The 26,252-nt window shown below is 38.7% G+C and overlaps 1 protein-coding gene across 1 annotated transcript; it reads right to left on the reverse strand.

Moving 5' to 3' along the window:
• cngb1a (cyclic nucleotide gated channel subunit beta 1a) lies at nt 1–26,252 on the reverse strand. Its single transcript, XM_079465334.1, has 37 exons — nt 26,200–26,252; nt 24,456–24,540; nt 24,339–24,369; nt 24,174–24,219; nt 23,995–24,091; nt 23,343–23,368; nt 22,542–22,644; nt 22,095–22,130; nt 21,505–21,529; nt 21,323–21,407; nt 20,942–21,078; nt 20,734–20,851; nt 20,590–20,656; nt 20,485–20,509; nt 15,400–15,649; nt 15,140–15,286; nt 14,907–14,948; nt 12,439–12,495; nt 10,649–10,823; nt 10,301–10,331; nt 9,560–9,770; nt 8,131–8,205; nt 7,861–8,015; nt 7,526–7,738; nt 6,896–7,104; nt 6,552–6,602; nt 6,350–6,436; nt 6,194–6,258; nt 5,515–5,637; nt 5,290–5,431; nt 4,309–4,468; nt 4,141–4,238; nt 3,913–3,996; nt 3,570–3,688; nt 3,232–3,378; nt 2,171–2,339; nt 1–1,766 (listed from the first exon to the last, which is right to left on the reverse strand). Exons 2-37 carry the CDS (start codon nt 24,537–24,539, stop codon nt 1,554–1,556), a joined length of 3,903 nt encoding a protein of 1,300 aa, XP_079321460.1. The 5' UTR covers nt 24,540; nt 26,200–26,252; the 3' UTR covers nt 1–1,553.

Below are 26,252 nucleotides of genomic sequence, written 5' to 3' on the forward strand. Positions count from 1 at the left end.
TGGATGATCTGTACTTAATTTCCTCTTGATGTTTGCCATAAATTAAAAATCTATAATTTTGACCCAATGTATTTGAGACTGGTTTTGTGATCCAGGGTCACACTTGAGTCACACAGTTTCTGGGATTAGATTTGCTCAGACAGAAACCTTACATAAGAACATAACATCACATTGCTGACTTTGAATTGAATTTAAGAAGAAATATTATTACTGATGTCATTCTCACTAAATTTTAAAGTATTTCATAAATAATTTTTGTGACAATGTCAAGTCAGTGTATTCTGTATTCACATAAATGCAAGTCTTGTCTCCTAGATTGCCTCCTTTTCACATCTGGTTTTATGGAGCAAGAGACAATGAAAACCGTTTTCCTGTGCGCTTCCTGTCAATGCAGTTCACATATTTTTTTTCGGAAACCTATGCAAAAAATGCCTGCTTAGCAAAATTTCACCGACAGTACTGATCTACTGCGCTTGAACTGTTTATTACATTTTTTCACATAGCTTGTTTAAATTCATATATGACAAAATATTTATGGTTGACGTTTCTGAGTACTATACCATAAGAAAACCTTGTTGGCCCCTCATGTCACAGGACAAAATTCCTTGCTGTCCCTCCCTACACACTTCCACACATTCTTTAAATTCAACACACAATATTGCTGAGAGCTGTCTGAGACCTGAATGATGAGGGCATTGTTCCACTGCCAGAAGCTAAAAGTGTGTTGTAACTTTCCATTTATAGATTCTCTGGGGCCAGTTCAGACACCAATTCTTCAGTATGAACTGACCTGGAAACAGCGAAAGATCATTCGTAATTGATCACAGCTCTGTCAGTGTATCAAAGCACATATCAGCAAGGTATCAAATGCATTTTATCATGCAAATGTGTGGATAGTTACTGAGAGTTACTTTCCATTATACATGGCGTAATGCTTCTTCAGTCCTAGAAATCTTTTAAATGCCATCTCCAGTCTGTTTGTTTTAGCATCCAGACAGAGCAACAGTGGCTAAACCAATGGCATGAGTTTGGGGCGGGACTTTCTGTTTGTCTAACCAATGACAGAGGAAGGAAATGTATTGGCCCAAACATTCACTTCATCTTCAAATGCGTCTGAGCCTTTGAAGAAACTCTTGAAAGCCTTTTAAAGGGTTCTCAAATATTTGTTGTACATTTAAAGGGATACTCCACCCAAAATGGAATAATCGTCGTCATTTACTCAACCTTGAGTTGTTCCAAACCTGTACACATTTCTTTGTTCTGTTTTTCTGATAAACACATTGCTGGCACTTCATTATATACGGTACATATGGTTTCATTTTCCACTTCCTCAAAATTTTATTTCTTTAAGATTACCTAAAGCTTATCAAAAGGTTCCATTGTGGCAAAATGAGAAATCCAAACTGTGCCTCAAGAAGCAGACAAAATAAGAACCCCAGGGTTGCATGAACCAGCTTGTCCTCATGCTCACTACTGTCTCTTCTACTCTATATCTCGCCCTCTCACTCCTTCTCTCATTTCTCTTCAGTTTTGGCTTGTTCTTCCATGTCCACTTAGACTAACTCTGCTGGGCTAACTTCCACAGAGAGGGTCTCCTCTCCCTCAACGCGTGGAGTCATGCGAATGATCACGGTGCTGTCGGTGGTCTCTGACACCATGTCATCGTCATCTGGCACACGAGGGCGGGGGATCGGTGAACGCCGATGGATGGGAGAGGGAGGAGGAATTGGACCTGTGGAGGTGCTATAGGAAGCAGAAGTGGATGGCTGTAGAGTAAAAAGAGTAACAAAAAAGAAACGACTTGAGATGCTGGCTGAATGTTGTGGAAAAAAGGCCTTATGCGAACCTTATAGAGGCTGGATCTATTGACAGAAATGCAATAGTCTATACATTACTTTGTGTTCTGATGTATAAAGACCTTACATAATGAAGCGTTATGTGTTTATAATCTAAGAATGAGCTGTTTCTATATACCTACACCGCGGGTCCCCTTACATGGGATTCACCATGTTGTTTCTACAGTAGCCCTATACGGACAAACTGCTCTACAGAATGCATTTCTTAAAAAGGTTATCTCCTTCATCTGTGTTTGCAACTATGAGTACCAACACAGTATATATTTCTAGTGTGTTTATTTCAGAATCATAAAAGCACAATGCACCGTAAATACCTCCAGCATTGCTCCTTTATAAGTCTCCTTCAGCTTTGTGAAAGTCTGTCCCTTGGCAACTTCCAATGCAGCTTTAAAGAGTTTGGGCGTCTCTGGACGTGGAGGGATGACCTCACCCGTATCCTTAACCTTTTCATCTGCCGGCTTCTTGTCTTTGGTCAACATCTTCCTACGGGAGGAGACGAACACACACAAACGTAAATCATGACACCAGAACCTGCAAACATTACAGTAGGGTGACCAAACGTGCCGTTTTTCCCAGATACGTCCTGGCCATGATTTCGGTTGGTTTCTCCCAGAGGTCGCGTTTGTCCACCACATGTCATTGAGGTTTATTATTACAGGTTTTATTTCAGGAAAGCAAGCATTATATTTCCAGCTAAGAATGAAAGTACAATGATTATATGTCTAAAGAGAAATAAATGTTAATTTTATAATGTTTTTTTAACTTAAATGTCAGAACCACGATGAAGGATGCAGTCAACAAATGCAACCTTCGGAGGACGCAACTGAAATCCTGGCCGGGATGTGCCCGGGAAAAATGGCATGTATGGTCACCCTACACTACAGTAATGACAGGAAGTAGTATGCTAACGTGTTCCCTGTTACCAGGTAGTGGCAGAATCAAATTATTAGATGTCATCAAATGTCATGATCGCATAACACATTCAACACACAGGTACTTTGAAGAACATTGGACTAATGGGTGAACAGAAATCAAAGATAGATTACACCTGCATGACTGTGTTTACCTGCATTTTCCCAATTACATCCAAACTACTCTAAACACAATAATACAGTCATTCTCAACATTCCCCATCCAATTAAACAGAAAAGGAAGGGAGAAGGGACACAGAGAGCGAGTGTTATGAGAAACGCAACAGAAATGGCACAGAGAAAGACATGTCTGGTAAACAAAGCTAAGGGCTAGCACTGAAGAGATCTGCGAGTGTGATACAGAGCTGTCAATGGCTCAGTCAAACCGCTGCACTGGATTTAGCGTTTGTGTATTAAAGGATTTCTGGGGCTCTTGGTGAAGGTTTGAGCTCCCATCCCCTCACTTGGCCTTCTTTCGCAGAAGCTTCTCTGACTCGGGGTAGTGCACTAAGATCTCTGCGAGGTCTTTCTTATCCAGGATGAAGAGGTTAGCAAAACCGTGGGCTTTCACGTTAGCTGTCCGTCTGTTTCCACCACCACCCGCAAGCAAACTGAAGGGGACAAGACGCATGAAAACGAGTCACTTTTGACTGTGATAAAATACTTTCTTCCTATCCCGTTAATGGGTGGAGCTTATAAAACCACGTAGTACAAATGACCATGCAAATATGTACTTCATTTTTTACTGTGTTTTGTCAAATAAAAGTGCAAAAGCATATGTGGGGCTCCGATATTGACTCACCTGATTTCCCCAAACACAGAACCAGCTTTCAAAGTCACGAACACGATCGTCCCATCAGGCCCTCCCACCACCTGCACCTCTCCGGCTTTGATGATGTACATCTCCCGGCCAATCTCGCCCTGACCAACACAGCGAGCGGGACACACGTCAGTTCAAAACGCTACCAGATAAAAGAGGCTTTCATGCTGACTGTTTGATGTGACCTTAACTCAATGTGCTTTGAGAATCTAAAAACCAAGGGTTACCTTCAAACACATCGCAACAAATATATCTATTCGGGTTTTAAATATCTTACAACAATGGAATTGCAGTGTAAATTATAACATGGAGTTATATCGCTCACCTTTTTACAAACAGAGTCTCCTGGAAGATACACCACAGACTTTAGTCTGTTTAGCATGTCAAATATCATCTGTCTGTCACACCCCTGCAATAATGAAACTTTTGGATTAAATACAGCTTCTGTTTGATTATTTTTGGTCTGCTCAGTTGATCTGGGTCAAACACCAAAGCTTAAAACTGGAATGACCTGATTAAGAGCAGACAGAGTAAATAATGTGGGTTTGCTGACCTGAAAGAGTGCGACTTTACTGACGATGGCATAGTTGACATCTGCAGCGATGTCTAGACGCATCTTATCGGGCAGCTGTATGAGCAGCTCTTGCTCATCTGAAAATGAACATACCATCCTTACAACACACTCTTAGGACATATGAGGGTGCAGGTCGATTTTGCCTACCCAGCATGCCCTGCGACTTCCAGGTGTAATCGTACCAGGTCTTGACTCGGTTTTGCACCTCCCGTGGAATCTTGTAGGAGCTCATGTATTTCACAGTGCTGTCCACACAGTGTCTGTAGTACGCCTCACCAGCTGTGGCAGCTCCAACAACATCTCTCATCTATACACACACAGACGTGACCACAGATAGACAATTTATGTGGAGTCAGTAGATACTACGGTGCTCTTTAAAGTCACAGTCGGTGTATGTTTAGTCTTCAGGAGATGATAATGATGAAGCAACTCTTTATTTTTCGTTCGAAATCGCATTGATCTATAAGTGTAAATATTATATTTCAAGACCAAAAACAGCCTATTTTCAAGGCCAAGAAGATTGTTTTTGCTTTTTCTTATTATATTAAATACATAAAAAATAATAATAACAATTACAAAACATTCAGATTATTGTGGTGTGCTCAGAACAATTACAACCATTATTTCATTATTTGTGGATATTGTTGAACAACAGTAATAAAATAACTTTTTGCAATGCAATAAAAATAATTGTGTATATAAATTCAACAAATCTTCAAGTTTCTAAACAAAACTTATTTTCTCTGGAAACTGTTGAGAGACCATTCCAAAAGAATGCTTTGTTTTTCTGAATTCGATATGTGTTTAGATAACGTGATCTTTTTGTTTTATTCTAACTACTTACAATATTCCTCTCAATTTAACCGGACAAACTGCTCAAAATAACATAAAAGATGCAATCCTTTTAGATTTCAAATGCTGCGGTTCATATTCATCTAAGCAACACAATACTCAAGTTATACATGTATTCTAACGTTTAAAAAAACAAATTTGATCAAGTAAACTAGTTTTTTAATCAAATCTTTCACGTGTCTTGACATTGCAGTTGGGTGACTCGATGTCACTCCTAATGTTTGCTTTTGTTAAAACTCAACAGACACCGGACTGGAATGTACCGTGTGCTCTCACCTGACCAATCATAATGGAGAAAGCGAAGACTCCCACAAAGTAGTTGACAAGCTGAAAGACGATTTCAAAGACAGTTGTGGGATCAGGCAAACCTCCGATGGTGATCAGAGTCTTCACGGCAAAGTAGTAACAGCGTATATAACTACAGAACACACACACATTGTTATTATACAATGTTTGTTATTAAGGGTAAGCCATATAGTTTAGGTTAAATAGTCAGCTCACGCGTTTCCTTTGCCGTTGTAAACCCATTTGGTTGAGCCAAGACCTTCATAATCAGACCCCCAGTAGAAAATACAGGCATTACAGTGCAGAGAGTAAAGCAGGTACGCGCTTGTCCGGATGACCCTGAAAACAGATGTTTTATATAGACAGATTAAGAGCGGTAAAGCTAAGCTTCAACAACGATTAAACAATTTATTCAAAGTAATTATTCAGCCCAAAATTGTTCTTTTATTTATGGATTTATGTGCTTTTTGAGGTTTCAACAAGCTGGGACCACACGCTGTAAAAAGAACTTTTAAAGCTTTAGTTCAAAAGCTGACTCAAATTTCTAAGTTAAATCAAAATGGCTTCACAAGTAATTTCAATTGAAACTATATGTTAAACTCACTTAAATACAATGTAATTTTGCATACCTAACCAAATTAAGTTGAAACTATAGGCTTTAAAGTCAGTTTAATATAACTGACTTAAGCCAATATGACATAACTTGATCTTTTACAGTGGACAGATTGAGAAATATTTTTTAATCTTTGCTTGTTTAAGACTGAAAAAATGTCAATTATAAAATCAAGAGTCAATTATAAAAGAAATATCAAAATTTCATTTTTAGGTAAACAATATTTTTAAGAGGCAGTAACTCTGTGTTAAGCTGCCCTCTGGTGGTTGTCTCCGGTCTTACCTATAAATGTAAGCTTTGCTCATCACAGCTTCCAGTCGATCATTGAACTCAAAGAATGCATGATACTGCAACAGCGCATAAAGTTTACATTTAATCACAGAATAAGTTTGTGTACGTATCAAGTGTGTGTGTGTGTGTGTTTGTGAGAGATATGACCTTTAGAAGACGAGGAAACCGCAACACTGATTTGACACCCGTGAAGAAGTAAAGGATATCCAGAGGAAAGAGACTGATCACATCCATCTGAGACAAGAAAATGTGGAAAACAGCATTCAACACAATGTAGAAAGCCGCTTATATAGTAAAGCATTGATACAGTGATGTTATGCATAATAATGGCATGAAGTAGAGATGTGACCTTGAATCGTTCCGTTTGCATGTAGTGCTCTCTCATGTCCTTTGGGTCACACTGAAATGCACAAAACAGAAGAAAACGACACAATCATCAATTGACAATGTACTAAGCTGAATGAATAAACCCAGTCGATCAATTGTTTAAAGTAAAGACAGTATTTGGACACTTTCTGGTTGTCAAATATATGTAAAACATTTCCAAAGTTAATGCGGTGGGCTACACCTGGAAGGACACCTGTGTGGATTGAGAGGAAACTCAGAGAACTAGAGAGAGACAGAGAAGCTGTCGATCTGTGATTGACAGATCAGTGGTCTAATCGAGTCCACTAATGTCCTACACGTGCTCACCACGACATCCCCTCCTCTCACAAACTGCAGCCTGGGCTGAAACACCAGGATGTCCAGAATGTAAATAGTGTCAGAGAGGTAGTCCATCAGGAGCCACCAGTGGATGTTGTCGGGGGTCTGGTACGGGAAAACCAAGCGCACCGGGATGAGCCAAACATTCCAGTTCCACGCGATTGTCACAAAGAAGAGCCACACCACATAGATCAGATCTGCAGGATGAACGATCAGACAGAGAGTTGTCATGCGTTTATGTATGTTGTACACGGTCAATGTGCTCAGAAGGCAAACGTTAGAAATTCAAGACCACAACTGGTCTTATATAATGTATTTATTTGAAAATATCTTATTGTAAGTAAAGTATAAATGTACCAACAATCATTTTTAATGGAATACTTTAGGCCAAGGCATGCCATAAAAACCTGTCCTGCTCAATAGGCTATTCATCTCATAGTCAGAACCATAAAGCCTACCAAAATTTCTTGAAGGAATAAACTAGTGAATCGTGTGCACGACCCTGTAAGACCAGGGTGCAAGACCCCGAATATAAGACGATGCAATTTTTCCCTATATACTTCAAAGAAAAAACACTGCCTTATATTGCGACGAATACGGTACTCCGGGTGATCTGACCTGTGTAGGGGTCAATGCTGGACGGGAAGCGAAACTCCAGTATGATTCTGAGCCAGTCAGGAATCTGAGGCATTGTAAACTGGGGAACTTTAAATTTGTGACCCATGAACTCGTAGAATTGCTCCTCTTCTTCCTCCTCTCCAGCACCTTCATCTTTAATTTCCTCAGGAGGTGGTGGTGGAGGTGGGGCGTCACTGGGCTTTTTGGCTGGAGCTGAGGTTGAAATAGAATGTGTTTGAGGTCAAACCTATAGTATGTGATTTCTGCACCACTGGTGACACCGTCACTGAAAAAACAATGATAATGATGAGGTGTAGGCTGAATGGTGAACTCACATGCTGACGGGCTCTCTTGATCAGACTCATCTGGGTCGGTCAGTTTCTCTTTCGCACGGTCTGTTCGCTCCTTAAACAGCTTGACCAGCTCCTGGAGACGCTCGTTCACGACTATACTTCTCTGACTGGCTGCAGACACAGGCCGCTCAAGGCCTCTATAGGAAAGGATATCGTAAAATCGGAAGAGATTTCTTTTTATATTTTAACTTACAAATGTTTGCTAAGGCTCTATAAAAAACCTGGAATATTTGGTTTTAGGATTAAACGTACATGTCTATACCGAGTGCATCTGTCTGGTTCAGATCCTTCTCCAGATGTCCTCCTGGTTCCTCCACATCGTCCCTTCTGAATAACAGGACGGAAAAGATACCTTGTTACGGTAAAAAACTGTAAACTAAATGACTGTACGGGATACAAGGTTAAGGTACTGTAAGAGCAACTTACTTTGAATCCACAGATTTGCTGTGAGTGTGGAGACAAAATATAGGTTTCATTGCAAAAATGCCTTTTTAAACATTACAGATTTGATTATTAAACACAGACCTGAGAAGGGTCAGGTTTTGTACTGGAACGGTCAGGGTCATTGAATCTGTCTCTGGGGCCACAACGATTGTGGGAATCGTCATCTCTCCCTCCTCAAAGTCTTCCAACTTCGGTTCTGGATTTACGTGGATGCATTTTGAGAGAACAATACACGGTAAAAAAGTCCCGTAAAAAACGTTTTTTCTGGCCATGGGGGGTGTAGAATTACACACTATATATTGTAATATAGTTATATATTATTCATATATGCTTGATCTCTGTGTGGGGGAAATTATTGTAGTTTTTTTTTTTAAATGAACATTGTCCGACTTAACGGCTGACTTGCTGTATCTATTCTTTATATAGTTCACTTTGTCCAAAATGTCCTTCATCATTAGTTTCTCACGACACAGTTTGCAAAGTGGAAAGATTTATCAAAATGGTCACACTTTAGATTAGGGTCTATTTCTTACTATTAACTTTGACTTTTGCCTCAATAAAATCCTAACTACTGCTTATAAGGTAAGTTAGGTACAGGGTAGGACTTAGAAATGTAGAATCGAGAACTAAGAATAAGATCAGGCTTTAATATGTGCTTTATACGTACTCATTTACAACCAATAGGCATGCTAATGAACATGTCATTCATAATTAATTTGTGTACCTTAATATAAAGTGCAACCGTAAAATAATGTATTTTAACACAACTCCAGTAGTCTTTGTATGACATGAAATATGCCAGAGCTTCCCAAACTTTAGAGACAAACGGCCCTCCAAAAGCATACCAAAATCTTTGGCCTAGTAGTAAAAGAATCCCCCAAATTTCCCCCCAAAACGAAACCATTCATGTAGTAAGAGTGGTAAGGGTATGCAATAAAAACCTCGACTTTTAACTTTTTATAATGATAATTTCATTATCCCATTTGGGAAGCACTGAAATGATTTCCTACTGTAAATGACGGGAAAAATGGGATCTGACTGTTTAGACTGACAGCACCTCTTAACAAAACACAGCACAGAACAGCACAGCACAGCACGTGAGAGATTTGAGGTTTGATGTTTCTATGGCACTTTGGGATATACGGAATACTGGAAGGCTGAAAGTGGGTCTCGTGTGTATTTTTAGCACTAAATCCACTAGCTACAGTTTCTACCGCGTGCTGCTGAGGTGCTCTACGAGGGCTTGAGGTTTTTGAGGCAGAGCAGGGCGTTCTGGAAGCGCTGGTGGGCTTGTTTGGTAAGCTGCGAGAGCTCCTGGCACAGCAGCTGAAGGTCAGGGGACAGAGATGACAGCTTCGGCAGCATAATGTTATTCTGTTTCAGATGCTGGCTGAAGGCATGCAAGAAGCGAAGAACCCAGCTCTTTACACCAGAACAGCTAGCGGGCTCTGCAGGCACGTAAACAACCAGTTCAACATCTAGATGTTTACGCCACAAAAGTAGCCCATTTGGTCTTCATTTCTATTAAACATATCTTAATATCCTTGATAAAGAAATAGAAGAATGTGAAGATAATATAAAGAAAATGTAGCACAATAACTGTATTATTTGTCATATAAGGTTTAAAGGACCAGTGTGTCATTTTTGGCTGGATCTATTGACAGAAATGCTATAAAATATACACAACTATGTCTTCAGAGGTGTATAAAGACCTTAAATACACCTTACATGGGGATTCTCCATGTTTTTTCTACAGTAGCCCAAAACGGACAAACACTCTACAGAGTGTTCGTAAATACGATATCGAATTCAGGAAAGAAGCAAAAAATGTGTCGACATCTTAATCCTCTCTCAATCTCTCTCAATCTGCTTTGAAAGGGAGGGGTGGAGTGAGCCATTGGTTGCAATACGCAGCCTCACCACTAGATAAATTACACAATGGTCCTTTAAACATCACGATTAAAAAGACAAAACTGACCTCCACAGCCTTCTTCAACAGTTTCCTCTTCCTGTGATAGAAAATTAATTTCCGTAAGACTTTAATGGAAACTAATAATTGATCAAACATTAAAGTAATTTAGTGACTACATGACAGCTTTGCAGATAGGCTATACTTTATTTATATATTCAAGTGAAGTTTTATGTTTCGTCTTGCTTCAGTTTGCTTTCTTTTATAGTGCACAGAATAGTTTTTATCTCACAAAAAGACAAATTAATTTTTGTAAAAAAGGTTTTTTCTGAAATAAAAAATGCAAGTGTGCTCAAAATCAGTAAATTATTACATTTTTCAGTGTAACACTGCAGATTTATTTAACATCCATGTTACCTGTTGAACATGAACAGGAGGTGAAGATGTGGCTGTCTCAGGTTGGGTGGTGACGGCAGGAGACACTGTATCTGTTTTTGATGTTTGGGTTGGTGCAATGGGACTCTGGGTCATCTTAACTGATGCCTCAGATTCATGCGGTGATGGTTCTGCCGGGCAGACGTCCACCAGGCACCTGAACAAGGGGTTTGAGTGGGAGTGTACAGTAGTCATGGAAACACAACCAGTCAATTACAAATGAAACCTGCAGGTGATCATTTAACTCATATGGATTATTTCCATCATCCATTATTAGTTGCCATCAGATTTATTCAGCACAGAAAAATAAATGAGTCAATGGGTGGCCAGCTATCACAAATATGAATCGTGATGTTATTTCAGGTAACTCAAAGAATAGTTTTAAAATTGCGAAATTACCTGAATTTATTTAATTTTATACAGCTATGAATGACCAAAAGAATACACTCTCAGATCAGCATGAATTTTAATTTAAACATACTACCCCATGCTGGCCTGACATACCTCTTTATGTTGACACTGTTTGCAGGTGATGGCAAATTGGTGGCAAAAACATTAATACAACGTGCACACTTGAGTTGAATTTATTTCAAAGCATGCGGCAGGTCTAAATCTGTCATCTACAACTACAAGTTGTATGGTACAACCATAAAGCTTTTTTGGCCTCAAGCCTCAGCTGTGTTGGTTTCTGAATAGGGTGGTTTATAGTATTTTTATGAGGCATGGCAGCATGAAGCCTAAAAAAGCTTCTGAATGTATGTCCACCTAACCAAATATTAGATTGAGCTCAGAATTAAGATTTCTATGCTGTATCATGGCTGTACCATGAGTTTTTTTATACAGAGACATACATTTTTTAAAAATATTGAGATTATTAGGTAATATATTAAATGTAAATAAATTTGAGGTGATTCATTTTATTTTTGAATATATATTTATTTCTAGATATAATTTATTGTGGCGAGCAGGGCGGGACGAGAGCCGTGAGGGAAAGGCTCGAGGCCGGGCACGCGAGTGAAAATTAGTGTCAGCTGTGCGTTACACCGGTCTTGCATCTCTCACAGAGGAGCTCCGGGAGCATAAAAGAAGGAGCGACAGGAAGTGTACGACGAGAGAGGACCAGGCCTGGACTTTATGTTGTGTTTTTATTATGTTTGTATGGCATGTTTAAGTTTGTTTTATTGTTTGTTTATTTAATTAAATGTTGTTTTACGTTCGCCGGTTCCCACCCTATTACTTTTATATATTCATAAATGTATATATTTATATATATAATACAATAGGTACATTAGTGATTTTCAGTGATTATTGTGACCATACTCTATACCATTGAGCAACACTGTGAATATCCCAATGATCTTAATGAGTTCTTAAATGGGTGGTTAAGTTTCCTGAAAATGTTTCTATGAAATGTGAAAGAGTTTTGATTCACTTGGCAGGTTACAGTTATCTCATCCTTTGCTAAAAATACATGGTAATCCATTGAAACCTATTCAGAAGTTTTTCTTAAAGTGTTCATGTTGCTAACAATAAATAAGTTATATTGTATTATGTAGTGAGGTAGGCTGGACGAGAGCCGGGAGCATAAGAGGATGGGCGACCGGACCGCCAGGGAGAGAGGACCAGGCCTGGCTTTTAGTTATTTGTTTGTGTGCATATAGAACATTTTTTTAAAAATAGTTTAAAATGATGTGCTGTCAACTACACAACTACAGGCGCCCAGCACTGTTGTTTAAGCTCAGGCTAGAAGCTGTTTGCGGGTTAGCTCTTACTCTGTCATCTTACTATCCTCATTCTCCTCCTCAGTCTCTTCGTGGAGCGGCTGTAACCTGTACGGCAAGCCGGAGAGGACAAACAGCACCTCAGCTGACACGTAGGATATAAGAGTAATGACGGCAATCATATGATCAGTCATAACATTCACTTTGCTTAAAAGTGGCAGCGCTGAAGGGCTGGAAGCTATGGAAACATACAGGTGGAGAAATTCAATGTTATATGTAATATGAAAAGTGCAATGCAGTATGTAAAACGGAAAGGCATTTCTGTATTTAAATGCAAATCTTTCATATCACGTGTGCAATGTTTGATTCTAAATAAAAATAAAGATTAAATCATACAATTTAGATTTGTCATTTCCACATGATGAGGTAAATGTTTCAAATGTTACGTATATGTGACCCTGGACCACAGAACTAGTCTGGAATAAAATCAGTCTTCCTGAAGAGGAGCTAGCTGGTTGTCTTGCTACGATAAAAAAGCACCTGGTCCGGATGGTTTGAGAGGTAGGGTCATCATCGACCCCGTATCACTAAATTATTAAAGACCTTTCGCTCTTACCAGCATTTTGAGAAAATGCATGGAAAGGGTTGTGTTAGGGCGCCTGCCAAATTTCTATTCGTCAGACCCATTGCTGTCATGAGTGTGCCTCTTCTTGCCCTTTACTTACTTAGCATAGTGGCATGATCATGACAGGGCCACGTGTTTAGTGTGGGTAGAGACATGTTATTGTTTGTTCTGGCATAACATGCACTCTCTCCGGTCTAGTCTTTGACCACACCGCCCTCGTTTCCTTGTTTTGCTTCCCATCAGTGTTTCATTACCCACACCTGTGTTATTTTACCCTTTGTTAGATCCTCTATTTAATGCCCTTGTGTCTGCTGTCCTGTGCTTGTTCGTTTTGCTTTGATATATTTGCCTTGTTCTTGTCTTGCCAGTTGTGTGACTGTTTATCTGATCAAATGGATTTTACCTTACCTTACCTTGTGTATTATACCCTGTCTTGTTGGATTATACCGTATCTTTCTATCTTGTTTCCCCAGTTCTGTCTATAGTGTGAGTTCTAGTTTTGACCCTTTAGTTTTTTGCCCCCTCATGGGAAGTCTGTTTCTAATTTAGAAACCCCCATCGTGGGTTTTCGTATTTTCTTGCATTTAATAAAGTTAAATTTGTTTGTACCGCTGCCTTCACTTGGGTTCTCTCTCACAGATATTTCTCCTGTCATAACACATTGCATTTTGCATATAAAGCACAGAGAGGATGCTATTTTAAATCTGCTTCATATGATTAGCACATTCAGCTCCCTGGTGCATTTGCCAGAATTGTATTCTTTTATTTTAGTTCAGCTTTTAATACTGTCAGGGTTGACATTTTGTTAGATCGATTTTTAAAACTTGACACCAATGGGCACCTTGTGTTATGGATTAAGGATTTTTTAACTGATCGTCCTCAAAGAGACTCTGTTTAGGGTACCATGTCAGAACTGGTTACTTTGAACACTGGAGTGCCCCAAGGCTGGGTGTTGTCTCCTGCATTATTTCCTATGTATTTCCTTTTTCCCAGATTCGTGAAAATAATGCTGCCCTACTCTAGTATGCAGTTGACATGGCTATGGTTGGTCTTATGGTCAATGGAAAGGAGGATTTGGAGAGGGTTTATTTTGAGCATGTAGACTCATCCCGTCTCCCTTTTATACCGGGGTGGAGTCCGGCATGCAAATTTCATTCGCCAATTTCATTGGCCTTTTCAAAACTAGTCAGAAGATGATAGGTTCTCAAGGGCGAACTCCATGTTTCGGTTAGACACAACGTTGAGAGACCGACAGAAAGGGAACTTTATTTTTCTGAGTGGATGCAGCAAAACGCAAACAAAAATACACCTAAAAACTTCACTCGCTGTTTCCCACTCAATGATAGTCTGTTAGTACATGTAGGTCTATGTTGGAAACATGGTGGTTGAGTTTAAAAAGGCGCATTCATTTAAACACGGTACAGAAATACATGCTGCATTGCCAGTTTGCACATTACATTTCATTAGATTTTTGCACCTTGTATGCTTTCATAGGAACAGGGGTCCAAAATCAACTTTTTGCCATCGGTCCATCAAATGAACATGGGCATCCATTAATATTTCTTTCTTGACATTCAAATTCTTTTTGCATTTTTAAATATATAAAAACTGGTTTCTCGAAGTACATTTTACACTGAGATAAATGTAATTAGAAACTGTAGAAATCCCCCCAAAATATTCCTGTAAAGATGTTTTTTATAATGTTTATAGTTACTGTTCACATCAGAATTTGATTTAAACCATACAGTATATGAAATATTTCCATTTGCATAGTAGTTACCAGTAAATGTTTTTTTAACCCATTAATATTCAAGTGGAATTTGGTGCCTGGTGAGGGTTCATTTTGGAGCCTGGCAGGAAACACGGATCAAGAGTGGCAGGGAGTTACACTTACTCTGGGTCTTCTTCAATTTCTTCCTCCTGGATATTTGGCAGTCTTGATAAAAAACAGTAAACAGGTGAATTCTGAACACTATGAGCATGTTTTTGTGTGTGTTAGAGAGCACACACTTTGGCCGCAGATGTTATCACACCCCCAGATCTCAGATCACACCAAAGGTACACAGAATAGCCTGGTGGAAGGGTTTATCACAGGGACACTGAGTGTGTTGTGTGTTTGGGACTTACTGATCATCATTGTCCTGTTCTTCATCTTTGAGCTCTTTGATGATCTGTACGGGATGCTCTTCCTCCAACTGTCTGACAGCCAACTCCGCAGCCTGTCGGGCCAAATCCTCTGCCATTCGAGCTGCCTCCATGCATTCCTGCTGTAGTCTACACATAAAATGCAGAAAGAATGTCTGTTTTATTGCAGTGTGGGCCCTAAAAAAGACTGGCAGTTTCTTTACCAAGATAACCACATGCTTTTTAGAAGGATTGACTCTGACCTCTCCTCTATGTTTGCAATGGCAGCCTCCTCCGCTTCTTTCTTGATCCTCTCAATAAGAGGTGTCCAGCGCTCTGTCTGGGTTTCTGCATCATCCTGCTGTTGCATGGCCAGCACCTGTGGCAGGATTTTGGGAAGCACCTGCTCCTCTGCCTGGTCGTCACGCCCAGAGCCCTGTTCCTCCAGCTGGGTCTCCCAGTCTGAGTCCACCTCCTCCAGCACCATATCACATGGATCCTGCAGGATGCACACTGTCCCGGAAACAAGAACACAGCAGACCGGTCATCATTCCCATAGGCTGGGATGAGACTCTGAATAATTAGACATCTATGATAGCTCAAAAGGAAGTGTTTTACAGGCTTGTCATTGAAGAATTGAGGGCAGAGCAAATATAGTTTTTTTCATTGCTGACTGTCTTTACAAAAAATAAAGCATGGTTTAACTACATTTACATTTATTCATTTGGCAGACGCTTTTATCTTAAGCAACTTACAAGTAGGTTTTTTTACAGTGGCACATTACTGCAGAGCAATCAGGGGTAATGTGTCTTGCTCAAGGGCACTTCAGTCATGACCTGCTGGCACTGAGATTAAAACCGGCAACCTTCTGATCACAAGCCCAACACTCTAACCACTAGGCCACAGCTGATTGATACAGCTAACTACAGTTACGTAACAACGTGACAAAATAAGCCCCATGGCCTATTAACCCTCACCCAAAACTAGACCAGTGTCCTAAAGCCACAGGTACAGTCTGCCCCTGCAGGTTCGCGCCATCCACATGATGCAATTTCCATCATCAGAACAGCCCAAATTTGAGCGTGCAGATGAAACATGTAAAACAGCACATGTGCAAGAAAAACACACACGGAAATTTTGCGGTGTGCAGATGTCGAAGAAGACCGACACAAAAGCAATATGCTTAAGCTGAGGAGCCAAAACACTACAACAAAGAGTTCGACGAGCGTTTGTGTGAGGAGATTCGAAAATATCTGCATTTATATCATTCATTTATATAAATGCATCATATAATTCTTTATGCTGATTTGTCTAACCTTCATTTGGAAATAAATAAATCGCTCAAAAAACAATGTTTTTGTAATGTTTGTTTTCCCTAATTTTACCTCTCCCAGTAAACCATGAACATCGGACAACATATGCTACTTTTGCTTTTGGTAAATAAAATTAATGCCTGTGAGAAAACGATGAATGAATGGCTATGGCAGCAGTGTTACCCTACTTCCGGTCGCTGCCGCCGTATTGTGGAAGAGGCCTATTGTGATCTCTGTTGTATGCAAAGGTAGAGCCACACTTCTTCTATCATTAATTTGCAGTGGGCCTGTGAATAATGCATCTCAGTGCTGCCCTCTGACGGACTGGTGTGTATCGAACTCATCCATCCGGACGATGGAAAGAGCAGAAAGCTGTGCGGATGCGTTTGTTCGCGAGACGGACACGGACGTCGAGTATACCTGTGCCTTAAGCCCAATATCATGCATTACAAACAACTTTGTCTTAAAAATCACAGTGGTAGTAGTCTCACAGTCGTAGTAGTCATAAACACTCTGTTTAAATGATTAACTTCAACCTACTTTAAGATTGACAGCTGGTAATCAAAATCCACCTATCCACCTTTAACAGACATAATATTGAACAACCTGTAACCATAGCCCAATTTCGCTGAAACACTGTGGAACCTTGATAGTATTTTTGTTATTTGTGATAAAACCATTGAAAAACAAGGTTTTTCTGCATTAAATATTTTGTATATAGGGGCCATTCTCACTATAAACTAGTTGTTATTAGCATGCTTACTATTGGCATATCAGTCGTTTATTAGAACATATAAAGCACAAATTCTGCATGTTCAGACTCTACATCCCTAATCCTAACCAACTACCTTACTAACTATTAAGGAGGAAAACTTGCAGTTGATGGTTTGTTAATAGCGGGAATTGCATCCCTATACTGAAGTGTGACCGTATTTCATTCTTTATTGATGCATTGTACATTTTTCTAAAAGTGTCTGTAAATTGACAGCACATGACAAAAGCAACTACTAAACTATGTTTAGACTTGCTCGACCGAGAGTTTTAAGACATTTAAAAAAAGGTTTTTGATGAAACAAGACATGTCTACCCCTATATGTTTTAAACATTTCACCAAGTATTTTAGCTACTTATCAAAGCTAGCATTAGCTCACAGATGTGAATTGACAGAAATACATTGTCATCGTTCAAAAAAACAGCATTATACAAATGTATTTCTCATCTGACAATCTCCAAACACAATCTGCTTTTCAAAATAATTTATTCATCAGTGATGTCGTACAGCAAACAAAGTACGGTAGCTGCCTGTGATATGTTAGCATTCATTTTTCACAGTTAAACATAGAGTCTATCAAACTTATTATTAGAATGTTTCACTTTTTTGTTGTAAAGTCTGATATTGATTAATCATATGCACAGTACAAATCGACTTTGCTAACATGTTTACCATTATAAAAATCAGGTTATGGGCTCTCTGTTGTGAAGCAATCACATAAACTGTTACACATAAGCAGTGTTGGCAAAAGCAAAAAGTGGCATACGCATACCCTGCATCCGAAATTGTGTACTGTGACATTACGTAGTAAATTAAATAAACCACGTAATTCTTGCTTCAGGTACTATATAGTAGTAGTAAGAAAATAGTTGATGCCCTATGCAACATATATCCCTGTATGTTCGTTCATTTATGACGTACCATCAACAACAGCGAAAATAATTGACTTAGGTCCAGTTTAACCGTAAGGTTGAAGTTCTTTGTATGTATATCATTTATAGTTTAAAGTAGAACCCCGGCTCACAATTATTCTATATTTGTATTAATAAACTTTTTTTAAAGTGGTGGCTTCAGCTCCGGTGACCGCATGGGATAGAATAGTGTTCATCAGATGCATACTAAATCTCGACAAAAGCATTAGACCATCCAGGCATCCAGGTTTTGGACATAATACTGATTTTGCATTCTTATTTTCACATACGATCCCTTACAGAAAGTATTTAGTTCAAGTTAATTCTACTAAGTATACTAAAGTGAAGTACAAGTATATTTTTCAGCTTTATTTTACGTCGCAAGTCCACTAATGTGAATGTACTAACAGTATACTTGTAAGTGTACTAGTAGTGGCCCAATTCTTTGATTATACTTTGAAGGTATCAGTAGTAAACTTTGACACAATTTATGTTTTTTGTTTGTGCAGCAACTATACTACACAAACGTATCGGTACTGATTGTTTCGTTCAATACTTTTTAAGCATATTAAAAAGGACACTTTGAAGTATAGTATATGTTATGTCGTAGACTACGTCGTAAACACAACTACAACCCAAGAACACTTCGAAAACTATCTTTTGATCAAAGCATATTTAAAGGTGTAACCGAGTATGTGTAACTAAGTATAGGCCAGTTATACAGTTAGTCAAGTATAGGTACATATATTTCTGTCAAGGAAATAAGAAGTAGCTAATAACTATACTTTCTTATTTTCAGATGTAAAGACGAATACTCATAGCACACTTAAATGCTGAATACAACCGAGCTTCTTATTTGTAAGGGATAGTATGCAAGTAGGTGATTTCGGATGCAGAGCATTTATTTATTGTTTCAAGTACAAAGTTATCCGACTGCGTTACTGCCATGTTTCATTGACAACAATTATCAAAGTACTAAACAATCATTGAGCGCACTGGTAACACTTTACAATAAGGTACTGTTTGTTAACAACTAGTTAACTAAAATGAACTAACAATGAACAATACTTCTACAGCATTTATTAATATTAATTCATGTTAATTTCAGCATTTACTAATACATTATTAAACTCAAAGGTTGTCACTGTTAACATTAGTTAATGCATCAACTAACATGAATATCTGTATAGGTTGTTTGCACATGACGTCAGGGCACTGCGCGAAGTGCAGATGAGGGCAGCATGTCATTTTCTCCATAGGAATTCACTATCACAAACTCAAAAGATCTTATCTCGCGATAAGCGTCTCTTCCCCATAGAAGTCCATTATAATGAAACAGCTTAAAGTACCAAAACAATGACCACGTGAAACCAAATTTCTATTACAACACGCACTTAATCCAGGGATAAGAATGGTCTCAAGTTAAGCTTGTTTTTCGTAGAAGTTATAGGTATAAAGTATAAAGAACGTAAGAACAAAGAAACCTCATAACGTGGCTCAAGGCAGCGAAAAACTGAGAACATGTTCTGTTATCATGTTTATGTTTGATATCAGTGATAAACAAATGTATTTAACTTGGTTTACCGTGTTAAAAACGTTAAATTTTTCATGTTATCCATTTAATAAGGTCTCGTTCTCTTAACAGAAGCTAATGTTTATTACAAGTAAGGTAAAGTAAAGTCCTAGGGTGAAAAAAACACTTGGTGCCCTAAAATCGGCACTTCGCGCGTCATCAAAACCACGTTGGGAACAACCTATTGATATGAACTAAGAAAGACAAGGATTAATAAATGCTAAAAAAAATTGTCCGTTGTTAGCTAATGTTGGCTAATGCATTTACTAATGTTAACTAATAGCACCTTATTGTAAAGTGTTACCAGCGCACTTAACGTATCGCTAATAAAAACTAGCAGGCATGTTTTATATGAAACTGTGCATTGTGCATCATAGCTGCTCAAAACATTGAAAGCTGTGCTTTAACTCTACTGAATTCCAGAGCGTTTGGGTTTATCTGAACATCTCTCGCTCTCTCTCTGTCTGTGTGGAGGTCATGACTCTCCCAGTCTTCTTCTCCTTTTGTTTAGGGGGCTTTAGAGACCCTCTCCCCTGAAACAGAAGGAGAAGAGGAGCTGAGTTAGAGTTTCACCTCCATCCTACAAATGAGTAGAGAGAAAAAACATCCTGTCCTGCACTCATGTAACCAAACTCTGCATGCGCTGCAGTCTGCAACTCCTAAATGCAGATTGTATGAACCGCAACTGTCGCGGGTGTCACCAGGACGTAAAATATCATACTTTGTACAGTAGGTGTCTGTGTGTGCTGGAAGTAATAGGAAATAGTAACAAAACTTACCATTTTGAGCAACATCAGAGCTCTCCTGCAAATAAACACAATGACGATGGTAAATCAAACCAACGTGGTACAATGTACCGTATGGGAAGTGTGGGTGTAACTTACCTCTTTTGGTTTTAGTACTGGTTGTGGAATCATACGCCCAAAGCCCTGCACAATCCAGCCAACCATACTGTAAAACAATAGAAACATGATGCACAATATTAGGTTTGTCCTACAAATAAAAGACTAGGATAAAAATAAACGTACCCTTTCGACTCCTCAACTACATTTGGTGGTTCAGAAGTTGCAGATGTGGATGCCGGTGCGGGTGCAGGTGCAGGTGCCGGTGCAGGTGCGGGTGCGGGCGCGGGCGCAGGCGCAGGTGCTATACATAAAAAAACATGCTGAACATTCACTCAACATTCACTAGTGATCATAATTTCATTCTTAATAAATAAGAACAGGTGAATCATACTCGGTGAATGTTTGTAGGGTGTCACAGGAGCAGAAGCAGCCTTCAGGATTGGAGTTTCTGAACTTGAAGGAGGACAAAGATTAACTGGAGACTGAGGAACCACCTTCTCAAAACCCTGTTTGATCCATTCTATGACTCTAAAAAAGGAGAGGAACATGTGGAAATAAAGACGATATAAAAATTTGCTCTAACACAGAACCGAACATTATATTTATGTTATGACAAATAAATGATAAACATTAAAGTTTGACTCCAAAGAAATTAAGCCATAAAAGTAAAGCATTACATACAAAAATCTAATAGATGTCAAGATGTTTAACTAAAGAATCACAAATGTAAAAAAAATACAGGTTCATGTAAGATATGAAGGGCTGGCGGTACTTTGGAGAGAAGGGTCTGTTAACTGCATCTGGCTCTTCATCAGAAACGATTTCAACCACAGGAATATGAGGAAGAGGCTCGGCATCTGATCAATACAGAACCATCACATCATTAATCCTCCGAACTACTGTATATTCATGGCTACGTACTGTATGAAGTGGTAATGTAGAGGCTGGACTTACCGTGATGGTCTTTCTCCTCACACACCTGCCAAGAAAAGCAAAATAGTGGTTATGTCATGTACTGTTTATTTGTAAAGGTGTTGTGATTGAGCAGCTGAATGTTCCGAGTTTGACTGGCTCTGTCAGTCCCTGTTGTTTAATGCCATGCATTTTTCCAAAATAACTTTTTTGTATGTAAATAAAAACATAGAGGATACGTCACAAAGTATTTGGAACGGTTCAGCCCAAAAATGAAAATTCTGCCATCACTTATTCAACCCCACGTTATTCCAAACCTTTATGACTTTCTTCTGCAGAATACCAAAGAAGATATTTTGAAGAAGGTTGGTAGCCAAACAACATTGATCCCCCTTCAATATGAACACAAAGCCAGACATTTCTCAAATATCTTTTTTTGGTGCCGATGAGAGTTTGTGCATTAATGATGACAGAGATCTTGGGTGAACTATCCCTTTCAGGCAATCTATTTAAAGCAATCTATGCAAGCTTGTCTGCAGCAGTCAGCTTGTTTACAACTTTAATACATTGTAACAGCGGAAAGTGGGACATAGTGTGACCATGATAAAGCTTTCTCAAAACACTATACTTACAGGAGGATCCACTTTAAACGCTGGAACAGCTGCAGTCTAAATGAAAATGATATTAAATTCGACTAGACTTATATGAAGTGACATTGAGATTTCTATAGTTTTTATCAGATTTTAATGACGTCTTTGGCATATGTTATTCATGTATTTTTGCACTCAGGAAAATTGTTGATGGTTTCGTTTTTTATATCATTTTATTAAATATATTACTAGTCCAAAACTGTGATGTGCTTCAAAACATCCTTGGATCAATTGTGATGACAAAATTCACTTTAAAATGTAGGGGCAGTATTTTGATAACTTATCTTTCCTCGTGGACGTATTTTAACATTATTATGTGGCATTATTGTGACATATTTTCCTTAATCTTTAACTGAACGATTACTGCAATGGATACAGATGAAAGAGAACACTACACAAAGCAATGATTCGATGTTGTCTTGTCTTTACCTCAGTGGTCTCCTCTGGCTCAGTGTGGCCTTTGTATTTCTCATCTGGCTGTGGAACCACTTTTCCCAATCCCTGCACAATCCATCCGATCATCCCAGTCCTGCTGGAAGAATAAACACGGTTCAATCCACCAACTTTGGGTTTGTTACAGGTGAGGTATACGACGTGCAAGTTGGCTGATTTGACCTAAACAAACACTAGGTGGCAGCATGGTGGAGTAAACCAACAAATACAACTTTGCGCAACAGACAAAGGCCAAGAGTAGTCTATGCTAGCAAGCATTTTTTAATTTGATAAAACATCCATGTCACTACATTTTATTTCTTTTAACTTGAAAGCCAAACTGCTATGATATGCCAAACTTCACCACTTCACGCAACCGGATGTTTGCTCTGAGCAAGGGGCAGACTGACCAGTAGGATATTAGTAGTAAGCACGTTACATACAACACCCCCTCCCAAACCCCCCCGTCGACAGAATTGGTGGAGGGCCGAATCTGATTCCCAGTCCGCCCCTGCTCTGAGCTGGTCAAATTGAGAAGCTACTTTTGCGTGTACAGCATGCCAAGAGCAGTTTCATGCAGGTCTGGAAACAGAGCAAGGGGCACGGCATCAGCCACAGCGCGCATGAGCTCACTTACTCATCTGATGGGTCACTGCCATCCACGACACAGCAATGAAACAGGTGTAGTGCTCATCAAAATATTCATTTCACAGCAAATACAGACACACCACACACATATAGATAAAAAACAAGTTTTCTGAATATGTGAACCTACAATTAAATGAATTAAAATGATACCTGTTGCTCTCTTCATTTTCCTCTTGCTGTTGAGCAGTGATACAAAAAGAAACGGGTAAACATAAATACACACTTTGTGTCCACGATTTTAGATTTTTCTTTTGGTAGTCATGAGTTGGCCTCTATTATTCATGATGTAGGTCTACATGTAAAGTATATCACTCGTAATCATTTACAGTAAGGTTGTATAACGTACACCATTAGGTAACATTATAGCTATCAGACGCATTAAACATAAACAGGGAAAAACGACAAATGATCTGTTAAATGAAAAGTTCACCTAAAGATTATAAGTATTGACTTTTCTATGAGAATCTTTTTCAAAAATGCTATATGGGACACAACATGTTGCAGCTCCAAAAAGCACACACATCCATCATTAATATGACACACAAATGACTCCAGTAGGTTCATAATTGTCTTCTTCGCCAGGTGTGGGTGAGAAAACGATGAATATATCGAACTAAATATAGCACTAAAATCAAACATACATTAACAGCACAATGATAACTTTATAGCTATTGGTTCTCGCACGTCTAGTAACTATTTGTATGACATTTTGTCAAAAAATCCTTTGTTTCAGTGCAAGATGAAAATGGTAAATTATGAAAATGATGAGAGAATTATCCCATTACAGTCCTGATGAAGGTACCTTAGCTTCATTGCTGACCGGTTTAGAAGTGTTTACTGGCTGAGGGAGAGCAGTGTTAAAACCGTGAGACATCCAACTCAAAACCCCACTCTGAGAACTAGAGAGAAACAGAGAGGTAATGAGGTCTGTCAGGACCTTAAACACACATATTGTACTAAGCACACTCACACAAGCGTTACCTGTTCTCCTCTGAGACCTCCTCCTTTGACTTGGCTGGTTTGGCTTCTGTAGAATATGAAAAATGAATGAGCAACATTCTCAAGTCTGTATTTTTCTGTGATGGGGTGTTTCTGTTTTAGTCATTGATCAAAGCTGAAGTCAAAAGTCATGGAATGGACTGTTACCTTGTTTTGCTTCCTCTTTTTTCCCTGTGTCCTAGAAAAGATATATATAGAAAGAGGGAAGATATTTTAATACTGTCGATAATTTCTCTATGCACACACAATTGCACGCACACTCACTGTTGCAGTGGGATTTCCATCCTCTCCCAGTTTCCCAGGAGGTTCTGGGGGCTGGGGAACAACTTTCACCACCCAGCTAAACATGCTAAACAAACCAAAAATAGAAAAGTTAGAAAATCACGAAGACAATATTATAGGTATTTTTAACCATGTTTGACTTACAGATTTCAATTATTGTGATTCAATCTGAATGTAAGAATTCTATTAGTTTACAATTATTGACACGATTACTCGTTGACTATGTAAATCAAGTCAATAAATAGATAAATAATAAATACATAAATTAATAACTTCAACAAATAAACAATACGTGTAAAAACATAAAATAAAATACATGCAAATACGTGTAAACAAATCATTTATAAATAATGAGACAATCCTCACAAATAATTAAAAAATCTTGGAAGCCAAAATTGAAAATAGAATTATTAAACGCATAGCCCTAAGGACCGGGCGAAATATTGATTATTAGATATTATCGAGATAATTGTGCTGAAGATATAAAACGACCGAATATCGTGAATATTGCTAAAAGAATCACCGTAACATCGATGTGTCAAACAGCGCAAGACAAAACATGTTATTTAAAAAAAACACAGGATCAGAAGATGAATTAGTTCCCAAAAAATAAACAAACAAAAAAAAAATAATATGGGGATGGTTCGGTTTTCAGAAAACTTCAGAGATTAAACTAAATACCTTCATTAATTACCATCACATTTTTTAAAGATAATGAAAAGCGAAATTGCTTTAATTCCTGAAAGAAGTCAGCCAAGATCTATATTATTCTTGTGACTAAACACCTTCTAACATCACTGCTTTTCAGCAGAAAGACTCCGCCTGTCAATCATTTTGTACAACTTGAAATGTGACATATGATATTTACAGGACATGCATACATCATTCATGATTTTATGGTTTGGCCCAATTGGAATGCTGATATTTTGTATGGGGTCACTCTTAATCACTGATAAATGCCTCTGAGCCTAATCTTTCCAGGCTTGGACACCTGCCAGCTGTACCTGTCCATCTATACTGTTCCACTTCACACCTGAGAGGAGAGCCATGCGTCTGTGAGTGTGTTGCTGGTTTCTCCCTCACTATAACCTCTCCATCGCAGGTCAGTCAGTAACAAAACACGTATATATCAAAACTACATTCCAGCGTTGCTAAACCAATGCTCCACCAGCTGAGCCACAGATGCCTCAAATCCAACCAACGAAAACACACCACGATTTCTCAAAAACACCTTACAGCTACACAAACTACACGACTTCACATGACACAATAGTCTAAAATGTCTAGGAGCAGATGGGAGAGATGATAGCACTGATTAACTGCTAGTCAAAACAGCTGTCGGGAGATTTAAACCGTTTGACACTTGTGAATATGTGCGGAAATGAGCTGTGACCGGCATTAAACCAAAGAGAAATCTCAAATACAGTGTATTCCCTATAAACCTTTTCGCGGAGTCGCTCAATTGGAAATTCAATTGACTTTGATTATGCAAAGGAGGATGGTAGTGATAATGAAAATAAACAGTTAATAAAAAAACTAAATTGCCTGACTGTGTTTTTGTTTTTTAAAAAGCACCGCTGAATTACTTTTTGAGCAATCTAGTCAATAATATAAGAGCCAACAAGAATAATACAACTCAATTGTTTGTCAATCAAATAGACACACAAGTTTATATCAGAGTCTTGCTGTTTCTTGTTTGTAAATGTTGCTTTGTATGATTACTTACCTGAAGCGTTCAGAAGCAGGCGGTCATTCCAGAAAATGGCTGGAGGGCTCAAG

This window comes from Barbatula barbatula (assembly GCF_947034865.1).
Source record: "Barbatula barbatula genome assembly, chromosome: 10".
NCBI classification, from domain to species: Eukaryota; Metazoa; Chordata; class Actinopteri; order Cypriniformes; family Nemacheilidae; genus Barbatula; species Barbatula barbatula.